Here is a 22,200-nt window from a genome sequence, read left to right on the forward strand (position 1 = left end):
CAGGTGAGATGAACACGTGGCGAGCATGTATGGCAAACACCAGCCTCCGGAGGAGGGAGGCAGGCTGGCAAGCCAGTTTATCCTGACTATAGTATGTCTGTTATGGGGAAGGGGAGGAGCAAGTCAATAAGGAAAGAGAGCAGCCAGGTCACGAAGAGTCTTAAGTGCCATACTAAATAATATGCCCTTTACAATGTGGAAATGAGGATCATTCAGAAGTTTCCTATAAGCTGAGTGCCAGTGGCTCACACTGGAATCAGGCTACTTAGTGGCTGAGGTCTGAAGAGAGCAGTTAGAAGCCAGCCCAAGCACTGGTTGTTCAAACCTGTCATACTAGTACTCAGGAGGCTGTGCCTGTGCCAGTCCTAGGGCTTGAACTCTGTCTGGGTACTACTCCTGATCTATTTCACTCAAGACACCACTATACCACCTGAGCCACAGCTCTACTTCCATCTTTTAGTGGCTACCTGGTCATAAGAGTCTCACAGACTTTTTGACTAGGGTGATCCTCAAGATCTTAGCCTTTTACAACAACTTTTTAAAACTATCATCTGGTTGGGCCAGGAGTTTGGCCTAGTGGTAGAGTGCTTGCCTAGCATGCAGGAAGACCCAGGTTCAATTCCTCGGTACCACATACATAGAAAAAAGCCAGAAATGGTGCTGAGGCTCAAGTGGTAGAGCTCTAACCTTGAGAAAATCCAAGGACAGGGCTCAGGCCTTGAGCTCAAGCCCACGACTGGCAAAAAAATGAAACAAAACAAAACAAAACAAAAAACTATCAGCTGGCCACAATTTCAAGACAGAATAGACTGTTGAGACTGTTGTGATGGCTCAAGCTAGGAATGAAGAAGATAATGTAGACATAGCTAGCAAAGAAGAGAGTATTCTAGGTTTCTGGCCTGTGGCAGGGTAGAAGTTGGTATGGTTCACTGACCCAGGAGAGTAGGTGAAGGAATTCTGAAATCCAAAAAAGTGTAGAAGAAGGAATATAGGAATATAAATGTAGTAAATGTGACTGAAATAGTCAGCAATTTGGTTTTCTCTTTGTTATTGTCTTGGAGGAAGGGGATTTTATTCATGGTATAATTGAATGTTACATTACTTCTAGAACATTTCTAGAATACCAAGTATCTCCACAAATACTGATCAGTGCCCAGTGCCATAAAAAGAACAAAACTTTATCAGGCCATGCTGTCTAGATAAGACTAGGTAAGTCTTCTAAGAGGCCTTAGGAGGTGACTTCAGTGTTACAAACTGAACAATATTTGGAGAAAAGCCAGCACTTCTATCACTGTCCTAGATTTAGGCTCAGAGACTGATCTAAGCAAGACACACACAGACTGCATCAACTCATTAACCTAGGAAGATGCTAACATACATTAGCCACTTATGCCTCTCAGAAATCTTCCAGTTTAGAAAGATTTGGAAAAAATCATATTAAGTGAAGTAAGCTACACTTAAAGGAACATAGGCTCCATGGCTTCCCTCATTTGTAATAATTAGTTTGCATCTAGGATTTTCCTAGCAGAGGAGTGCACTAGTTCAACAGCTATGTGAAAATAGGAAAAGCTGGAGTGAAATGAACTCCAGGATAGGGAAACAAGAGATTTATCCTTGTGGTTGTTGTTTTTAATGTTCTATGAGAAGATATTTCTTTACTCTTTTTTTTCTTTCCCTTATAGTTTATCTTCTGTTGTTGCTGTATCTAACTTTGGTACCTGGTGCTTGTATATACATTTATTTGCTTATTTGAATCAGGGAAAGGAAGGGGAAAAACAAGATGATGAGTCAATGGACAAAGGATGAACCAATGCAACAGCCATATTCACTAGACAATGAACTTTGCAACTTGGGAGGGATGGGGGAGGGAAAGTAGAAGAAAATCATGGGAAGGGGTAACAATGTTCAAGAAGTAAAGTACCCCCTACCTTGTGAATGTAACTTAATCCTTCTATACATCACTATGACAACTTTTTAAAGAGCTAAAAAATAGAAATAAAATAAATTAATTGAAATTAAAAACACAAGAAGGGACCTGAAGTTTAGCCTAGTGGTAGAGTGCTTGCCTATCATGCATGAAGATCCAGGTTCGATTCCTCAGTACCATATGTATATGGTACATATGTACCATATGTATATGGTACATAGAAAAGCTGGAAGTGAAGAAGGCGAGATGGCTCACACCTGTAATCCTAGCTACTCAGGAGGATTAAGGTTCAAAGCCAGCACAGGCACTAAAGACCATGAGACTCTTAGCTCCAATTAACCTCTAGAAAATGGGAAGTGGGGCCATGGCTCAATGGGTAAGGCAGTAGCACTGAGCTGAAGAGCTCAGGGACAGTGTCCACCCAGATTCAAGCCCCATGTCCCCCCCAAATAAAAAAGAAAAAGCCAGAAGTGGTACTGTGGCTCAAATGGTAGAGCACTGGCCTTGAGGAAAGATAAAGGACAGTGTTCAGGCCCTGAGTTCAAGCTCCAGGACTGGCAAAAAAAAAAAAGAGAGAGAGAGAGAGAGAGAAGAAAGAAAGAGAAAAGAGAGAGAGAGAAATCTTCCATTCTACTAACCAGAAACTGATTATTGGTCAGAAAACTGTGTGATAAGTACAAGATCTGAGCTAAGAAAGACAGCTTTTAGAAATTTTACTGGGAAGCCTGATTCATCTCTGGCCCATCTCTGCACAATCTTTACTGATCAAAGTCTGACTTTGTTACCCTTTTTTCCATCCTAAGTCTGACCACATGTTCTCCCTTTAAATCAACATGTTCTCTTTTGGTATAATGTACAATAATAGAATCAATCACATTGCAAACATTTGTTTTTTTCTTAACATACCTGACAAGCAGGGCTCTCTGTGTCAATCTTTGATTTAGTGATTTTAAAAACAGATGTTGAAATGACATATCATAATTTGGAGACAGTGGTCCTCATATATTTAAAAAGGTCTTCTGGTCACCTCACTGCTGGATCTAACAGGACACACTCCTTTAGTCCCCTGGGAATAAGCCTGAAAGCTAACCCGTGTCTTGAAGCGGCTATACAGGTACTACATACATAGAAAAAAGCCAGAAGTGGTGCTGAAGCTCAAGTGGTAGAGCTCTAGCCTTGAGAAAGTCCAACAACAGTTCTGAGTCCCTGAGCTCAAGCCCAGGACTGGCAAAAAATAAAAAATAAAAATAAAGATTGTAACTCAATTCTTTGTACAGATAGGTGTTTAAAGAAATTGAGTTATATATATCCACTGAATTTAGGTTAAAACCCTGAATGATTCTGGAAAAACTCCCATCCTTTGTTTCTCTGGCAAAGAAAATAAGGGTATTAATTATTTAAAGTCTAAATCACTGTAATTTTGTTAAACTTGAGTATTCAAAAATATTTCCTCCAGCCTGGAATGATGATCTATACATGTAATGCCAACTACTAGGGGAACACTAGATTGGAAAGTGGATGGTTTAAGGCCAGCCGAGGTATAAACATGAGACTTTATCTGAAAATTGATTAAAGTGAAAAGGGCCAGAGTGTGACTCAAGTGGTAGAGTGCCTGACCTAGGAAGCATAGGCCTTGAGTTCAAACTCCAGGACTGGGGAAGAGAAATGATTTACTGAGTATCCACAGCATGTAATATATCACTTATTACCAACCGGCATACGTTGGCAAGTAAAGGGGGATAGTTAATTTTTACTTTGATGAAGGCATGGACCCAGTCATTCCAAGGCTATAATGAGTACACAGAGATGACAAAGAAGCTGTATGGTAAGCACTGAGCTTACAAGAAATGTAATTGTAATGAATATTATAAAGGAGAAATGCAAAGTGTGGAGGCAATAAAGGACTAAGCCTAGCTTCAGATTCATGAAGTAGTTTCAGCTAGAGGTGGGAATGAGTCACAAGTTCCAGGCAGAAAGAACATGTTTGAAGACCTAATGCACACACACACACACACACACACACACACACACACACACACACACACACACACACACACACACACACGTACGTAGAGCCTTTAAGAAGAAAAGATCTTGCTGGGCAAGGTGGCTCATGCCTGTAATCTTAGCTACTCAGGAGGCTGAGATCTGAGGATCAAGGTTCAAAGCCAGCCCCAGCACAAAAGAACCTGAGACTCTTATTTCCGATTAACTCCTCGAACCCCGGGAAGTGAGGCTTGGCTCAAGAGTAGCATAGTAGCCTTGAGCTGAAGAGCTCAGGGACAACACCCAGGCCCAAGGGTAGGCCGGTAGCCTTTAGCTGAAGAGCTCAGGGACAGCACATAGGCTGAATTCAAGCCCCATGACCCACCAAAACAAGAAAAAGAAGAAGAAAAGATCTTGAAATATCTGACACATGGATAAGGTTCTGGGCTGGGCCAAGATTATGTGATTCCCTAGATATAATTTTGTGTTTTAATTCAAAGACAATAGATATTAAATAGAAAGCTAAAATAAGTCTCCCTGGCACCATAAAACATGTTAAAAATAAAGAATAACAAAATAGATCTCATTTTTTTTTAAATCATGACTTTGGCTGTAGTATTGTTCAAGGTTGGACAAACTGTTTGTGCAAAGGACCATATAGTAAATATAGGCTTTATGAGCCATATGGTTTTCTGTTGCAGATACTCAACTCAGCTGCTTTAGTGTGAAAACAAACAAATGAGCATGGCCGTGTTCCAATAAAACTTTATTTATGGGCACCAAAATTAGAATTTCATATAATTGAAAAATGTCATGAAATGTTATTCTTTTTGATGTGTGGGGTTTTTTTTAGTCACTTAAAAATGTAAAATCATTTTTATGTGCAGACCATACATACACAGGAGGCAGGACTGGCTGGCTGGCTCTGGTAGGGTGGCTGTGTTGGCTTAGACTAAGCAAAATAGTTGAAGATATGTTAGGAAAGGACCTAGGCCTTATCTCCAACCGGTATGTTATAAGACTAGGAAAGCATGGATTATATCAGAGAGAGATACTGCCCCTGTCCTTTAGGTCCACAAATTCCTGATAAATCACTTTGCTGGGTCTAAGTATACAGCAGTGCTAGGCGCAAAGACTGTCAACTAAGCTGAAGAGCTATAAATTACTTCCCAAGTGATCATACTGACAGCTAAACACATGTCTAGACATGGAAGACAAGACTTATGTTACATCAAGTCACATACTGAAAATACACCATCGTTTCGGGAGCAGTACATCAAAGTTTTACAAATGAAAAAAAAAAGAAAAAGAAAAAGAAAAAAAGAAAAAAAGACATCATTTTTCAAAGGCATTGCCGTTGCTCCAGCTTTTGTTCCTTGTGGAAAAACACTCACACACACAGCAATTCTTGCAAAATCATTTGTAGTATTTAACCAAATAATCCTTCTTCTAAATTAATGCATTGCTTTTAAGGCCTCTTCATGCAAGAAGTAAACAGACGTTACGCATATGTATTTTTACTCGCAGATTCTTTAATTGCAAGTAAACACGAGCTTAGCCTATTCTGAACTTAAATTCTCTAAAATATTTTGTGGATATTTAAGGTAAGTAGTGTAGTGTTGAAATTATATGGTTTGCTTGACCTTGTGTGCTTACAGAATTCTACAAAGTCAAGAAATCGAAAAAAATGTGGTTTTATCATTCTAAAACTACTAGGAAGAAAATGGAGTTCATAAATGTAATTTCAGGAGGACACTCTGACCTGAGGTCTAACTAAACAGGTTCAGCCATCTTTTGTTAGGTTCTCCCTTCCCTATACTTGTTTAATTCTTTCTCCTCTCTCCTTTTTTTCCTGTGCTGGAGATTGAATCTAGACCCTTGCACAAGGTAGACAAGCCCTCTATCACTGAGCAGTACCTTCAGGCTGCAAGCCTTTTTTTAATCACTGGAAGAAGTAAATATCTTATTCCTTCCTTCCTTCCTTCCTTCTTTCCTTCTTTCCTTCCTTCCTTCCTTTCTTCTTTCCTTCTTCCCTCCCTCCCGTTCTCCTTCCCTTTTTTCCTTCCATCCTTTCTTGCTTTCTTTTTTCCTTCTTTAAAACAAGCCACCATCATCACCACTGATTTTAGGACATTTCATCAATCCTCAAATCATTGAATCCATTAGCAGTCATTCCCCATGATTCCATCCATTATTCCATCAGTTGGTGATAGCAACTGATTTCTATGAATTTACCTGACCTGGACATTTCTTAGGAAATGAATCCCAGTGGGTGCTCTTTCTGACTGGCTTCGGGGACATAACATCTGCAAGTCCATCCGTGCCATAGAGCATGTCCATCCATCCTTGCCTGTTACTGCTGAATAGCATTCTGTTGTGTGGATGTGCATTTGATTTATCCATTTTTCAGCTGATGGACATTTGAGTTGTTTCTACTTTTTAGCTATGATGAAGAATGCTGCTGTGAACATTATATCTCTAGTTTTTGTATAAATGTATAGTTTCAATCCTCATGCATATTTGCTTAGGAGTAGAATTGCTGGATCATGCAATAACCCATGTTAAACATTTTAAAGAAACAACAAACTATTTTATAACCCAAACAACAATGTACTTGACAATTTCAGTTTCTCTACATCCTCTACATTTTCTTTTCTTTTTTTCCCTCAAATTTACTGAGGCACAACTGATAAATAGAATATAAATATATATATACATATATATATGGAATATAACTTCATGTTTTAAAGTATGACTACTACCATTGAGTCATTTGACCTACACATCCATCACCTCACAGTTACAATTTTCTTTCTCTTATTTTCTTTTCATGATGAGAATACCTAAGACCTACCATCTTAGCAAATCTTTTTTTTTTTAGCCAGTCCTGGGATTTGAATTCAGGGCCTGAGCACTGTCCTTAGGCTTTCTCAAGGCTAGCATTCTGCCACATGAGCCACAGCACTACTTCTAGCTTTTCTAGGTATATGGTACCAAGGAACCAAACCTGGGTCTTAGTGCATGCTAGGCAAGAAATCTACCACTAGGCCAAACTCCCAGCCCAATCATTCTTTTTTCTTTTCTTTTTTTGATGTTTACAATTATAATTTTCTAAATATAGTTTTAGGTATATATACCAAATTATGGTGTATATTTATATATCACAAACTTTGTATGATACAGTTTTGTTTTCACTTATCAAAGAATTTTCTAGTTTTCCTGTGGGGTTTTTTTTCACTGATAATTGTTTTCTACTCATCATTTTTTGTGTCTCTTTTTTCTTCCTTACTGCCTTCTTGCGTTAAATGTTTTTTTTCTAGTGTGCCATTCATTCCTTTGATGTTTCATTGACTATAGTTGAGGCTATCTTCTTGATAATTACATTGAGGATTACTAACTATAGAAACTAGAGGTATAACTCAGTGAGAGAACACTTGCTTAGCATGCCAGTAGCCCTAGATTCAAATCTCAGGTAAAAAGAAACCAAACCAAACTAGCGAAAAAAACAACTTCTAACTGTGGATCATTGTTAGCTTGAAGTTTCTTCTTGAAATTCAAATAGTCTAGTTAAAGTTATATTCAGAAAAATAAAAAGAAATTTCATAATTGCTACTTAGGAATACATTAGGAGGCTCTTACCTTATCCAATAAAACATTCTGCCACAACCTAAATATACTGAGGTAACTTCTATCTCTGGCACCAAAAGATGTAAAGAAAAACTGCAAAGAAAAATGAGAGGAAAAGTTTAGTGTCAAGGAAATGAAAAGTATCTGTCGGGGGGGGGGAGAGGCCTATAGGAATGTGCTATGGTCAAAACAAAATAGGGGTCCCCATTCTTTGTTTGTTTCCCGTGCTATAAGAAAGGACATAAGCTGTTAGATGAACAAGGTATCTTTGTAAATTCTATCTAAATAATTAGTCTCTTACATCAAAGTACGATTTCATCACTATTGAAGAAAGGGATTAGAAATAGCTATTTATGTTCATCAAAGTATGTTCAAATAAATCTAAATGTTATGAACAAGACAGAATTTTTCTTTTATTTTGAACTTAGCAATGGTATATAATTTTCTTGCCATGAGTCAGATATTACAAAGAACAAAAAAAACACAAATGGATCTTTCAAGAATGATTTATTTTGATGAAAAAAACCTTCAGAAATTCCAAATCATAACTAATTAAATGTGTGTGTGTGTGTGTGTGTGTATCACCTATATTGACTTTGGAATTTTCCTAAAATATTATAGGAAAGAAAAGTACCACGTTGCAGCTGGGTGCCCATGGTCCATGCCTATAATCCTAGCTACTCAGAAGGCTGAGATCTGAGGATTGGGGTCTGAAGCCATCCCAGGCAGATCCATAAGATGTTTATCTCCAATTAACCATCCAAAAGTCACAAGCAGAGCTGTGTTTCAAGTGGTAATACCACCCTTCTGTGAAAAAGCTAAGGAAGAATGCCTGAGTTCAAGCTGCTGTAGCAGCACACACACACACACACACATTGTGTTGCAATATATAATTCTGTGCTTGCTTTAACTCCAAATATTTTCATGCATTAGCTAGTTATGCATAGTCATATGTTAAACTAGGCTTTCATGAGAAAATATAACAAGAGGAGGCCCTTTCCATCTCTTCCAATCTCTTAGTGATCTGGTCCCTGAGAGGGGTCTTGTGCTGGAATATCCAAATCAGAGCAAGGCGAGGGTCGTGGTCATATAGTGACAGGACTTGCAGAGTCAGAGCTCAAACAGTGCAGGTCAGAGCACAAGAAATGCTCAAACTGCAGAAAATCATCCCAAAGATATAGTCAACAGCTTCACAGCATTACCACTTACCGAATCTGGAAAATTTGACCATTAAAATAAACAGCAATGGTAATGGAGCTTAATACATTGAATTAAAATAAACCATAATGTCACATTACTATAAATAATTTAATGTAAAGTTTCATGAAAATGGTGTGCTTACATGGTTTCAAAACATCTTACAACAGAATGTTATTACAAAGGAAAAGAGCCTTTATGGCAAAGTATGGTGAACATCACTTTAATCAATCAATGGAAATACAGTTATCACCAGTAGAAGTTGAAATCATATGACATCTAACACGATGCAATAGAATTTCCTCAAAACTGTATACCTGAAATTTAACTATAAGAAAACACTGGATAGATACAGAATAGGGGCTATCCTTCAAAATAACTGATGCATACTCTTTAAAAGTATCAGGGATTTTTAAGGGAAAAACTAAGGGGCTTCTCCAGGAAATTAAGAAGAATGATAACTATGTGTGATGCATAATTCTGAACTGGGTCTATTTGCTAGAAAAGACATTATTGGGATAAATGTACAAAGTAAATTATGACTGATTGCATAATGGGAGTGGATAGAAACTAATTCCTTGATTTTGATAGTTACAGCACAGCTATGTAGTTCTTTATTGGAAGTTATTTAGAGTAATGAGGCATTAGGGTGACACCTTACTCTCAGGGAACTACACCATTATCCAGCATTAGTAATCTTGGACATTTATCCAAAAGATTACAAGTCAGGATACAATACATTTGCATATCCATGTTCATTGTTGCAAAATTCATTGTAGCCAAGTTATAAAAACAGCCCAGATATCCTATAGTGTATAAGAGGATCAAGATATATATTATATATTATACATTATATATATTATATTATATATGTTATATGTAATATATAAATATATTGTATACAAATATAGATTATATTATATTATGTTATATATATATGGAGAAAACTAGGGAAGAAGTGACATTGTCCGAAAAGAAATGTACTCTACCTGACATATGTAACTAACCCCTAATTACACTGCCTTTATAATAACAATAAAAATTATACATGCAAGGCTGGGAGTGTGGCCTAGTGGTATAGAGCTTGCCTAGCATGCATGAAGCCTTGGGTTCAATTCCTTGGTACCACATACACAGAAAAGCCAGAAGTGGTGCTGTGGATCAAATGGTAGAGTGCTAGCCTTGGATATACATGCCCAGGACCTGAGTTTAAGCCCCAGGACTGGCCAAAAAAAACATATATATATGCACAGGGAAACGAATGGACCTGGAAAATAATTATGTTAAGTAAAGTAAGTGAGAGTCATAGAGATAAAGGATGCATATTTTCTCTACTCTAATTATGTAGAGGTTAGAAACATATCTGAAAACATAGATGGGGTCATATACACAAACAAATTGCTAAAAGTGTGTTGTACACAGGGAAGAATTCCAGTGGTGTAACTCCTTTGAACAACTAGCAGGTTTAAACTGAAACATGCATTGGAGGGGTGGGCAGGAGACAGATGAATGGAGAGAGGAAGAATGGGTAAATATGATCATAATACTCAGTGTATATATGTGAAAATGGAACAAGTTATCTTGTTCCATTACTACCCAAGGATGGGCAGTATTGGGAGAGATGGGAAAGAAGAGTGGAGAAAGTGATATTGATCAAGATGAATTAGACTTATAAACTGGCGGGTTGAATTGAGACAGCTTTGTAAAACTAAAAGGTAATAAATATTTGTAAGAACCCATTGTTAATGTTTACCTGTTTCTAACAATAAAGAGAAATTGTGGTTAAATGTTTTTTTTTTTTTGAAAAAACTATTAAGGTGCAGAAAGGAGTCAGCAATCACTTAAATGTAATCACCAAAAACTAAACATATAGAAATCTTGTGACAAACACAGTGTGTCTCCACAAAACATTCCTAATTCAACAAAGAGCTGCCTGCGATCCCTGTACTGCCTGTGAGCCTGGGGCAGAGTTGCTTCACATTGTGTGAGATGGCAAAGGTTGGCCATGTGTCTCACCTTTTCACCCTCCGTAATGATCTGGATAGCATTTGGGATGAGTCGAGCAGTCTTCTCCTTGGTCATAAAGGTTATATTCTTCAACGCAATAGAGATCTGAATACACAAAAGAACAGATACTATAAAGGAACTGTAAACAGTACAAAACACCAAGTATTACACCAATCTCAAGATCATTCTGTTGAAAACTCTGCAGGTGTTAGTGAGCTCATGCTGTGCTCTCTGAAGATCGAAGGTCAGCAACAGTCAGAACTTCTTCCCTTGGGAATTCTTCCCTGTCAACTCCTGCATCCAACATTAGGAGATGGTATGAAGACACTCACTTAGTGTTCAGGATCTAAATTAACATAAACACACACTAGCAAATTCAGTCTTGCAAATAAGGCCTAGTTCTGGTAGAAAACAGATACACGGTCTTTTTTCAACTTAAACACTTTCTCTGACTGTATTAAAGAAGTACCAATGCAGCCTCATGTACTGTTAAAAAAATCTTACTATGTGATTCCATGAACAACAATATGTAAGTGTATTTACACACATAAAAGTACAGATGTGCATTGTACATCTATATATACACACATATATATAACGTGAACTTTGGAATCATCTATGTTTATTTCTACCTATGCAATCATTTGTAGCAAAGATGAATGAAAAAAAGAAACCTTACCGTTGTTTCCCATGTAAAGATGTTGCTATAGAAACACAGCCAGTTTTCTGAAAGGTACAGACGTCCCTGAAGCAAAATGTCCCTCTGAAGAGCACACGCATAATCTACATACACAAAGAAGGAACAGCTTATTCACAATCACAGCAGCTGAATAAACTTTATGCTATTTCAACACATGGAAGGTCACGGCTGTTTGTTCATTAGTTTGTTCGTTCATTCATTCATTCATACTTTGGACACCATATGTAGTAGATAATTTTTTTGTGAAGTAGGATTCCTAGGAATTATCTGCATGCTATAGTGTATAGGAAAAAAATGCAAAATACTACTACTACTAATAATAATAATAATAAACAAGTACAAAGGTAAGTATGGTAACAGCCAAAGACAGAGAAAACTATGGTAGTTTGTACAGGAGCTATGTGCATAAGTAGGCGGGTGAGGGGAGGGTGCAGAGAACATTATCAAGAATGCTTGTCTTGAAAGAAGTGTTCCTTAAACTAAAGTCTAAAGATCAATAAAAATCAGGATCATCAGGGAAGAGTACCAGCAAAGGCCCTAGGGTAGAAACATCAAACCCTTGAGCAATCAAATGATAATAAACAGACCTTTGGGTTAGAGAAGCTGCAGAAACAAGATCCTATAAAGTTTCACAGGCCATGATAGAAGAATCTAGGAGAACACAAAGGTGAGCTTTCAGTAGAAGGGAAACATTAACATCAATTTACTCATACTTAAAGATGGACTTTCCATAAGTCAGTTGGGAGTCCAGGGGAAAGCTGATGGCGGCTCAGAACAGAAGTATACAAAGGTAATGAGATTCAGAGCTATTAATGAGAGAGCACTGATGAAGCATTGGTGATTGATGAGAGGTTGGACAAGGATCAGACGCTGCTCAAAGCTGCCTGGGGAAACTACATTCAGCTCAGTTTCAGAACGGATCCTCCTCATCTCAGCACCAAAATCTAACACTATCCAGTCTTCTGTTTAAAAAAGAAAAAGCAGGGGCCCAGGAGTTTGGCCTAGTGGTAGAGTGCTTGCCTAGCATGCACGAAGACCCAGGTTTGATTCCTCGGTACCACATACATAGAATGAAGCCAGAAGTGGTGCTGAGGCTCAAGTGGTAGAGCTCTAGCCTTGAGAAAGTCCAAGGACAGTGCTCAGACCCTGAGCTTAAGCCCACGACTGGCAAAAAGAAAAAAAAAGAAAAAGCAGTCTTCTGTACATGTCACTGTCTGCCAACAGTTGATGCCATGCCTCTAAGATGAAGATTTGGCCCTGTGGCTAATGGAAACACTACCACTAAATTAATGATAAATATAAAGAGCTGCTTTAGGTAAGTGGCTAGAGTAAAAATAGTCTATAAAGTAATTTGCAATTTTAGAAAAAGTGAACAGACATCTCAAAATATTAGAACTTAGCTTACAGGATTTCTAAATACTAAAAATTGAGCATCACCTTTCACAATGCTTCCTTCAGTGAAACAAAACTGACATGCCACCACACACAAAATTCCTAGTAAATCATTAAGCAGATTAAGTTACTCATTTATGAATATGAATCTCCAAAAAGAGATTAGATTAGACTAAAGGCTACCTTGTGGTGTCATGAAATTTTTGTCTAAGTCACTGAAACATGTTCTCATTCCAGGGCTCCTCAGACTTAGAAACAGAAATGTGTTATTAAAACACAGAGTGGAAGAGCTCTGCCCCAGTTCTCAGCCAGCAGGTCCAAGGCAAGGTCAACACTCTGCCTACCTAGCAGGCTTTCCAGTGATTCCCATCTGTAGATCACACTGCATGTGTTTATAAGAACTGTGTGAAAAGCTACAGTACCCACCTGGTATAGCTTAACTGAAGATTATTTGATAGATAGTACCGACTTTGTCAGCAGTTTAAAAAAAGAACAGATTCAGTAAAATGTGTTGTAATCACTGTGTGCCTCAGTAAAACTGATTTTTTTAATAACAGAGACAATATATCCTATACAAGAACTGGACCATTTTTATTAGCAACTAGCAATAGCACAAGGGGGTTTCATTGTGATGGTTCCATAGATGTGTACAGGGTACTTTAAACAAGATCACCCTTCCATTATATTATCTGAACTGTTTGTCTTCTCCTTGGCTTTTTTCAAATAATGTATGATGGGTTTCATTTGCTATATTCATTCATATATATATATATAATATATATATAACATGACATTAACTTCATTCATGTACTATTATATATTATATAGATGAGGGAGAAATATACTTTGATTCTTTTCACTCCTCCCCCTCCTTACTCCTGATCAACTCTCAGATTCATAACCTATCATCATCATCACCATCATTATCACCATCATTATCACCATCACCATTATCATCATCATCATCATCATCATCATCATCATCATCATCATCACATCACTGTTGGTCTAGATTACATATTACACATATGAACAGAAACATATAAAACAGGCCGGGAATGCAACCTAGTGGTAGAGTGCTCGCCTCGCATGCACAAAGCCCTGGGTTTGATTCCTAGAAACCATATACACAGAAAAAGCTAGAAGTGGTGCTGTGGCTCAAGTGGCAGGGCACTAGCCTTGAACCAAAAATGTCCAAAGACAGTGCCCAGACCCTGAGTTCAAGCACCACAACTGACAAAAAAAACAACAATCATATAAAACATATAATAAACACATATTTATGTTACATATAAAACATAAAATATATAATATATACTGTAGATATATGAAATATATATATAATATATAAAACTTATCAAAATAAAAAGCTATACTTGGCTTTTTGAGGTTGGCTTCTCTGGCTGAGCATGATCACTTTAGTTCAGAAAAAATGTAATGGTCTCCCTCATTTGTCATAATCAGTAGAAACCTTGGGCTCTACTAGCAGAGATCTGCAATAGAGCAAAACCTTGATACATAAGGCCATATAGTATGAAACTAATTGAAAGGACCTCCAGGATATTGAAACAAAAGCCATATAATGAATGATTGTTGTCCTTAATGTACTATGTTATCTCTCATCTCCTTTGCTGTCCCTTGGGTATCTCATATTGTTACAGTATCTCACTTTGTTATCTGATATATTGAATTTATTTGTATTTGGTTATTTGAAATTTGATAGGGAAGGGGGGAAAACCAAGACAGGGAGAGGGGTGGGGGGGAGGGTAATGGGTACCAAGACATGTGAAAGGGTATCAATGTATGTGAATTAATGCACCTTCTATCTGGCAAATATCATGTAACCCTTTTATTAATTACAGTAAAAAAAAGAGTAAAAAAAAAGCAAAGAGATTTTACTTCTTATTTTTCTCCTACTTTTCTTAGTAGAAGAGCATGCATCACCATCATGATAATTATTTCAGGAGACAACACTCTACCGGCTTTGAGTCACACTGACAATCAGACTCTTTTACAGAATAACAGCAATCTGTTAAAATTACTTATATATTATTTTGTAACTGGATAATTGGTATCTGGGAAGTTATCATGAAATTAATGAACCGAGCATCTTCTGCCATTTTGATGCATGCATTCACACCAACTTACTATCTCCTATTATATGATCAGTTTTGGTACAACGGAATGGCTCCAACTTCTGAAGACTTGCTTCAGGAATTGTAACAAAACAAAGTGTGGAGAAAGTGCTACAGGAATAGAGGAGGAAACACAACAGCTCAGCAATAAGCTTCTACACCTAGTAGTAAGGATATACACAAATAGACAAGGTGGGCTATTGTCTAACCAAAGAACTTAGACATACAAAGTCCACAAAGAAAGTGACATTAGGAAATATCTGTTTTTAGAAAACACCAATGTTAGGAAATATATATTCTTGGAGAACCTAATAATGCTAATATTACATTTTGAATAAAAAGACTTTTGGAAGGTCATTTTTAGGACTGCTTTCCAACTAGTTATAAAAGGATCCATCTATCTATCTATCCATCTATCCATCTATCCATCTTGTTTTTTATCTGTAAGGACAAATATTTACAGAAAAAAGTAAAATCTAATTTTCCTGGTGCAGAAAAGGAAAAATAGGCTTTTACCTGATTTTCCTTAGAGCCTTTTCTTTAGATAGACTATAAATCCTGCTCCTTCATAGATGTAAATGAATCTTTTAAAAGCTGAACAGGCTTCTTGGAATTTTATAACCAGGAATGTTTCCTGGAGGAAGTGGCAGCCATCTCCTTGGAATGTATATATCTAAGAGATAGAACTCTACCTCCAACTTTCCTTGAGAAGATAGGAACTAATTCCAGTGAGATCTTCTTCAAGTTGTGAAACAATCTCTTCTCATGAAGAAAGCATTCTTTTTCCCTTTGGATTAGGCCAACGAGCCATCTCCAAAGGATTCCCTAATCACTAGGTAAATTTGGAATAAATGTGACATATGATGATGTCAGTCCTCTTAGTTGAGGTCTGGTTATTTTCTTTTTGGGAAGGGGGTGGGAGAGGAGGCATATACCAATCCTGAGGCTTGAACTCAGGACCTGGACATTGTTACTGAACTTGTTTGCTCAAAGCTAGCACTCTACCACTTAAGCCATAGCTCTACTTCCAGCTTTTTGTTACGTAGCTAGAAATAAAAGTCTCACAGACTTTCTTGCCTCAATCCTTAGATCTCAGCCTCCTATGTAGCTAGGATTACAAGTCTGAGCCACAGGGTACCCGGTTTTATCATCACTTTAGAACCTCCTAGTAGAGCGTTCTATCTACTTGCTGGTATAGTAGGAGGAGAGGTTTCTTTCTATCTTTGGAGTCTCTTAGAGATCGCCAGGTGTGTGTGTGTGTTTGCTTGTTGTGAGACAAGTTCTCACTAGGTATTTCTGGCTGGTCTCAAATTCACAGTCTTCCTGCCTCCGTACCCTGAGTGCTGGATTAGACACATATGACACCATACCCACTTTACAGTCTGGTTTAAATATTTAATCAATGACCAAACGGATTCCTTTCTTCTCTTCTACATTGTAGAAAGATGTTCTGAATTAGTTATAGATTTCATATTTCATCCTATTTCTCAAAATATTCTCTACCTTGTACACTCACAGAATGTGAGAAGTGGAGGAAAAACATTTTGAGCAATGACATTTCTAAAAAAAAATAATATGGTCTTTCAAGCTGAATGCCTTAAAAGGGATAAACAAATTTAACATTATGTAAATTATTTTAGTTGGAAAAAAAACAGTATATACAACTTATGGTCCAAGTTGGAAGGGATACTAGACATGTGTTTATTTCCCTCTCCTTCAAAATTCTTTTGGTGTGACAGAGAAGATATACAAGAGATGAAATTTGTAACAGCGCTGATGGGTGGGGTAAAAGAATGGGTTTGTTAGCAGGCTGAAAGTCTTGACAAGTTTTAGAAATTGGATGCTAATGATGAAACTGGAGTGCAAAGAAATTTGCAGTTCAGAACAGATACAGAAGAAAGAAACGATGCCATTCTTCCTCCAACTGCACACTTAGGATGGTCTAGTGTTGGTGTGTCTCAGAATGGAAGACTCCTTTGAGGAAATAAGGCTGGGGGCGCTATAGCCCAAATCTTCAGTGTCCCCAAGACTACATATTAAAAAGTTTGTCCTGGGGCCGGGAGTTTGGCCTAGTGGTTAAAGTGCTTGCCTAGCATGCATGAAGACCCGGGTTTGATTCCTCGGTACCACATACATAGAAAAAAGCCGGAAGTGGTGCTGAGGCTCAGGTAGTAGAGCTCTAGCCTTGAGAAAGTCCAAGGACAGTGCTCAGGCCCTGAGCTCAAGCCAGGACTGGCAAAAAAAAAAAAAAGTTTGGCCTATTCTGTGGCAGTATTAAGAGGGGGTAAGGTGATAAAACCTTTAAAAGTTAGATTAGTAAAGTCCCTTTCTCCTCCCCTCCTTTCTCCTCTTCCCTTCTCCTTCCTTCCTTCCTTCCTTCCTTCCTTCCTTCCTTCCTTCCTTCCTTCCTTCCTTCCTTCCTTCCTTCCTTTCCTCCTCCTCCTGTTCTCCCTCTTCCTCTTCTTCCTCTTCCTCTTCCCCTTCTCCTTCTCCTTCTCCTTCTCCTTCTTCTTTTCTGTGGGTCATGGGGTTTGAACTCGGCCTGGGCACTGTCCCTGAGCTCTTCAGCTCAAGGCTACAACCCTACCCTTGGGCCAAGGTCTACTTCCCATTTTCTAGAGGTTAATTGGAGATAAGAGTCTCAGGTCCTTTTGTGCCTAGGCTGGCTTTGAACCTTGATCCTTAGATTTCAGCCTACTGAGTAGCTAGGATTACAGGTGTGAGCCACCTCACCCAGCTGGCATCTTCTTTTTGTTTCCTCTCCCTCTCTTTTCTCCTCCCTTCTCCCCCCTTCTCCTCCCTTTCCTCTCCCTGCGCCCTGTGACCTCTAGCCTCTTCAGCACCCCGTGCTCCCAACCCTGACACACTTCCCTGTCACAGGTCCAAAGCAATGGAGCCAACTGATTGCAAGCTCTGAAACTATGAGTCAAAATAAATCTTTCCTCCTTATGAGCTGATCACCTGAGCTATTTTATCAGGACAGAAATCTGACTAACATAGAGTGGCAATGCCAGTCTGCTTCCTTCTCTTGGCACGGAAGTGGGGATTATCAATCAGCATTCCTCCCTTCTACTTCTCCACACAAACAGAGGAAAGTTCTCTTGGGTTAACAAGGGTATATGTTTGCAGAGGCAACTCACTCTTATGGTTCAATTATGCTAGTCCTTCATTCATAATACAAAAGGACAACCACAAAAGTACATAATTCATATTTTGGTACACATTCTTCTCCTCTCTTCCCTGCCATCAGATCCAATTCATTTCAAAGTTAAAAATAACTCCAAAAACAAATTAGGAACATTTTTTACCCCCTTTTTTTCCTATTGCATAATTTGGGACCATCTGTTCCTTCAAAGTTTAATAAAATTGCCAAGTGCCAATGGCTCATGCCTGTACTCTTAGCTACCCAGGAAGCTAAGATCTGGAGGATCTCAGTTCGAGGCCAAGTTCAGCAGAAAAGTTCATTAGACATCATCTTCAAAACAACTAGCAAAAAGCAGGGAGAAAGGTATGGCTCAAGTGGTAGAGCACTAGCTGAACAAGTATGAGGCTCTGAGTTCAGCCCAACTATCAACAACAACATAAAAAGATTTTTTGCAAATTAGGATCTTCTATATCTATAGTATGCATAATGTCTTCGTGTGTGTGTGAGTGTGTGTATAACTATGTGATTAATACATCTAGACCAACAAACATTTTGAAAAGTTTTGACAGAGGACAAGGGGTGAACCAATGTAATAGCAATATTCACAACATAATATGTTGGAAATGAACTTAATAACCTGGGAGGGGGTGGGGAGAGAAAGTGGGAGAAAAACAGGAGGAGTAACAATGTTCAAGAAATAATATACTCATTACTTTATGAATATATCTGTAATCCCTGGACAATCAAATAAAATTTATAAAGAAAAAGCCAGTTCAATATTAATACAATTATCCAATTGAATATAAAAAGCAATTAAAAGAATAGTTGGGAGCCACAAATAGTGCTAATAAAAAGAATTCTATACAAGATTTCTAAGATAATCACTGTGTGTTCGTATTGAAGTTTGCATGAATTTGAATTTGCATGTATATTACAGCTATCTACAAAAATGATCTTTGTGGGAAGAGCACTTATTCACTATATATCCCTATTTTTATTTGAAAATTTTATGTTGAGAAGATATTATTTAAACAAACAATGTTTCAAGCAATATTTTAATTTGTTGATAAGGCATTTGTTAACCTGTTTATCTACAATTTCAGTTACATAAAATTAAACATTTTCCAACAATTCCAAAATCTGAGAAATGCCTATAAGAAAGTATTTTAAATGAAACACCTACCAACATTCAAATCTAGTAATATATTTAATTTTCCTGACTCTATGTTTATATAAAAAAGCATCTTTACAAGAAAACTAAACGTTTCCTCTGCAAGCCTTCTTCAGAAAAATTATGTGAACAACAGCTTGAAAAATTATTCTAGAAAATTGCTCTATAAGCACATTTGAAAAGAGGAAAGTTTTCTGGGGAATGTTAATATATATTAAATGTCAAGTTTAAATTTTCCCACCAAAACTAACTAATGCAAGTACTGGGGAAAAGTTTGACAAATCATTTTTTCTTAGTTCTCTTTTTTCTTAGTACTTAATAGTTTTATAAATCAGTAATCCCTATTCCCCAAATTGCAACTTAATTTTGCACTGTCATTGTAAATGGTAAGACAGTGATGATCCTGAAGACTATTTCCCCGCTGTCAGTTTGCCTTTCTATTTTGATAGAGATTTTCTTTTTTGTAAATTGTATGTTTTTACCTGCTATGAGCTTCTCTGTATCAGGTAGATGTGTGAACTGCTTTTTATATTCTTCATTCCTGTCTTTATAGGTAGAACTTGAAATCTGAAACCACAGAAAGATTGATTTGTTTAATTACATTGCCATGTCTTACAAAATGTATTTCAAAATGGATTTAAATAATATGTTTTCTATGCCATATTTTGTGTGTCCTTATATGAAAAAAACCACATAAACATTTCAAGAAACATTTTTTAAAAACCCACAGGAAAACTACTTCTGACAAATAGCAAGTTTGGCAGTCTTGTCTGCAAAAGTAATTATGTAGCTGGAAAAAAAATCTTGCTAAAAACAATAATTTCCAAGTGCTGTACATTGGCCAAAGACATACAATAAGCTGAGAAGTATGTGTTTATAAAAATGTACTGCTCGGGGCTATGGATGGCTGGCTGACACCTGTGGCCCTCTTCCTTTGGCCTGATCCTGTAACCTTTCCTCTATTACCATAAAGTCCAGCTCCATGAGGTGACAGTTCCATGCAGGTGAGGCAAACCATGAAACCAGCAGCTATGATGTTGACAGAGGGGCAGGGCTGCTTTGGCGGAGTAACCAAAACTGTATGCCCAGAGATAAAAGGGGAAATTCCGAAGCTATCCAAATAACTCTGAGGATAAAGTCTCAATGGGAGTATGCAGACCTGGCAGATCAGCAAGACAACCTAGAGAGATCTGAAGTACGGGGCTCTGCTCTGTATTACCCTCACAGTCTTCAGACAAGTCTAGCCGAGGCCAGAGGCAGTCCAAGCTAGCCACATGTGTTTAGCTAGATACATAAGAGATCCTAGGAAAATAGGGATACTTCCGCAAACTTGAAAATGGCCTGAAGTTTGAACATATTTCTCACAGAATATTTTACATGGAATATACTTATACATCACTGAGCAGATAATCTGTTTTGACAGCCTTTTGCTCCAAAAGAATACCCTTTGATGCAGAAGAAAATGTTCATTCAAGAGTTCCATGCCATAGATCACGAAGATGTGGTATTTATACACAATGGAATTCTATGCTGCCATCCGAAAGAACGATATCACCCCATTTGTAAGAAAATGGAAAGACTTGGAAAAAATCACATTAAGTGAAGCAAGCCAGACCCAAAGGAACATAGGCTCAATGGTTTCCCTCAGTTGTAATAATTAGTACAAACCCTGGACTCCTCCTAGCAGAGGATTACAATAGCTCAAAACCTAGATACATAAAGCCATATAGGATGAGGCTAAATGAAAGGACCTCCAGGACATGGAAACAAGAGCCACATAAGGTGTGATTGCTGTTCTTAATGTACTATGTTATTTCTCATCTCTTTTGCTGGCCCCTGGTTATTCTCATATTGTTACAGTACATTACTTTGTTACCTGGTATATTGTATATATGATTATTTGTTTATTTGAAATAGGAAAGGGAAGGGGGAAGACAAGATGAGGGGAGGGAGAGAGGGAGGGAAATGGGGACAAAAATATAAGAAGGGGTATCAACATGTGTGAAGCAATGCATCTTCTATCTGGCAAATATAACTGTAACCCTTCTATTAATTACAATAAAAAAGAAAGAAAAAAAGAGTTCCATGCCAATACGGCAATATTCTTTTAAAATCTGAGATAAAATTTGGAGCTGGGATTTTGGCGTAGTGGTAGAGTGCTTGCCTAGAAGACCTGGGTTCGATTCCTCAGTACCACATACATAGAAAAACTGGAAATGGGGATGTGTCTCAAGTGGTAGAGTGTTAGCCTTGAGGAAAGCCCAAGGACAATGCTCAGGCCCTGAGATAAAGCCTAGGACTGGCAAAAAAAAAATCTGAGATAAAATTCACATACCATGAAATTTACCCTTTAACAATGTACAATTGAGTGGTGTGGGTATTCTTGCAAGGGTATGTAGCCATTAATACTATGTACATTCAGAAAACATTTTTCATGTCAAAAAGAAACCCCAGGCCCATAAGCAGTTGTTTCTATCTCCCCCTTGACCCAGGCCTAATCAATCACTAATTTTTCTGTCTCAATAGGTTGATTATTTTGAAAATTCATTTTAAAAAAGGAACAGTCTCAGCCTGATGTCAGTGGCTCACACCTACAATCCCAACTACTCAGGAGGCTGAGATCTGGGGATCAAGGTTCAAAGCCAGCCCAGGCACAAAAGTCCAAGAGATTCTTATCTCCAATTAACTACCAGAAAACTGCAAGTGGCGTTGTGGCTCAAGGGGTAGAGCAGTAGCCTTGAGCTGAAGAGCTCAGGGACAGTGCCCAGGCCCAGAGTTCAAGCCCCATGACCAACCCCCCCCCCCGGCAAAAATGAACAGTTTCCTCCTATGACCCTTTGTGTCTGTTAATAATTCATAGTTCAGTTAGAACTATATATTCAAGGTTTATCCATACTGTAACATGAATCATTA

The 22,200-nt window shown here is 37.8% G+C and overlaps 1 protein-coding gene across 3 annotated transcripts in view; it reads right to left on the reverse strand.

Annotated features, from left to right (window-relative positions):
* Positions 1-22,200, reverse strand: part of Gramd1c (GRAM domain containing 1C) — a 69,893-nt gene that overhangs the window by 35,868 nt on the left and 11,825 nt on the right. For all 3 annotated transcript variants that reach the window (XM_090346195.1, XM_090346174.1, XM_090346184.1), the window contains 4 exons: positions 19,770-19,854; positions 11,424-11,527; positions 10,754-10,849; positions 7,553-7,633 (listed from right to left, as the gene is read on the reverse strand). In XM_090346195.1, coding sequence (XP_090202321.1) covers positions 7,553-7,633; positions 10,754-10,849; positions 11,424-11,527; positions 19,770-19,854 — 366 coding nt within the window. The remainder of the gene's footprint in view (positions 1-7,552; positions 7,634-10,753; positions 10,850-11,423; positions 11,528-19,769; positions 19,855-22,200) is intronic.

Source organism: Megascapheus bottae, chromosome 1, assembly GCF_031878675.1.
Source record: "Megascapheus bottae isolate mThoBot1 chromosome 1, mThoBot2.hap1, whole genome shotgun sequence".
NCBI classification, from domain to species: Eukaryota; Metazoa; Chordata; class Mammalia; order Rodentia; family Geomyidae; genus Megascapheus; species Megascapheus bottae.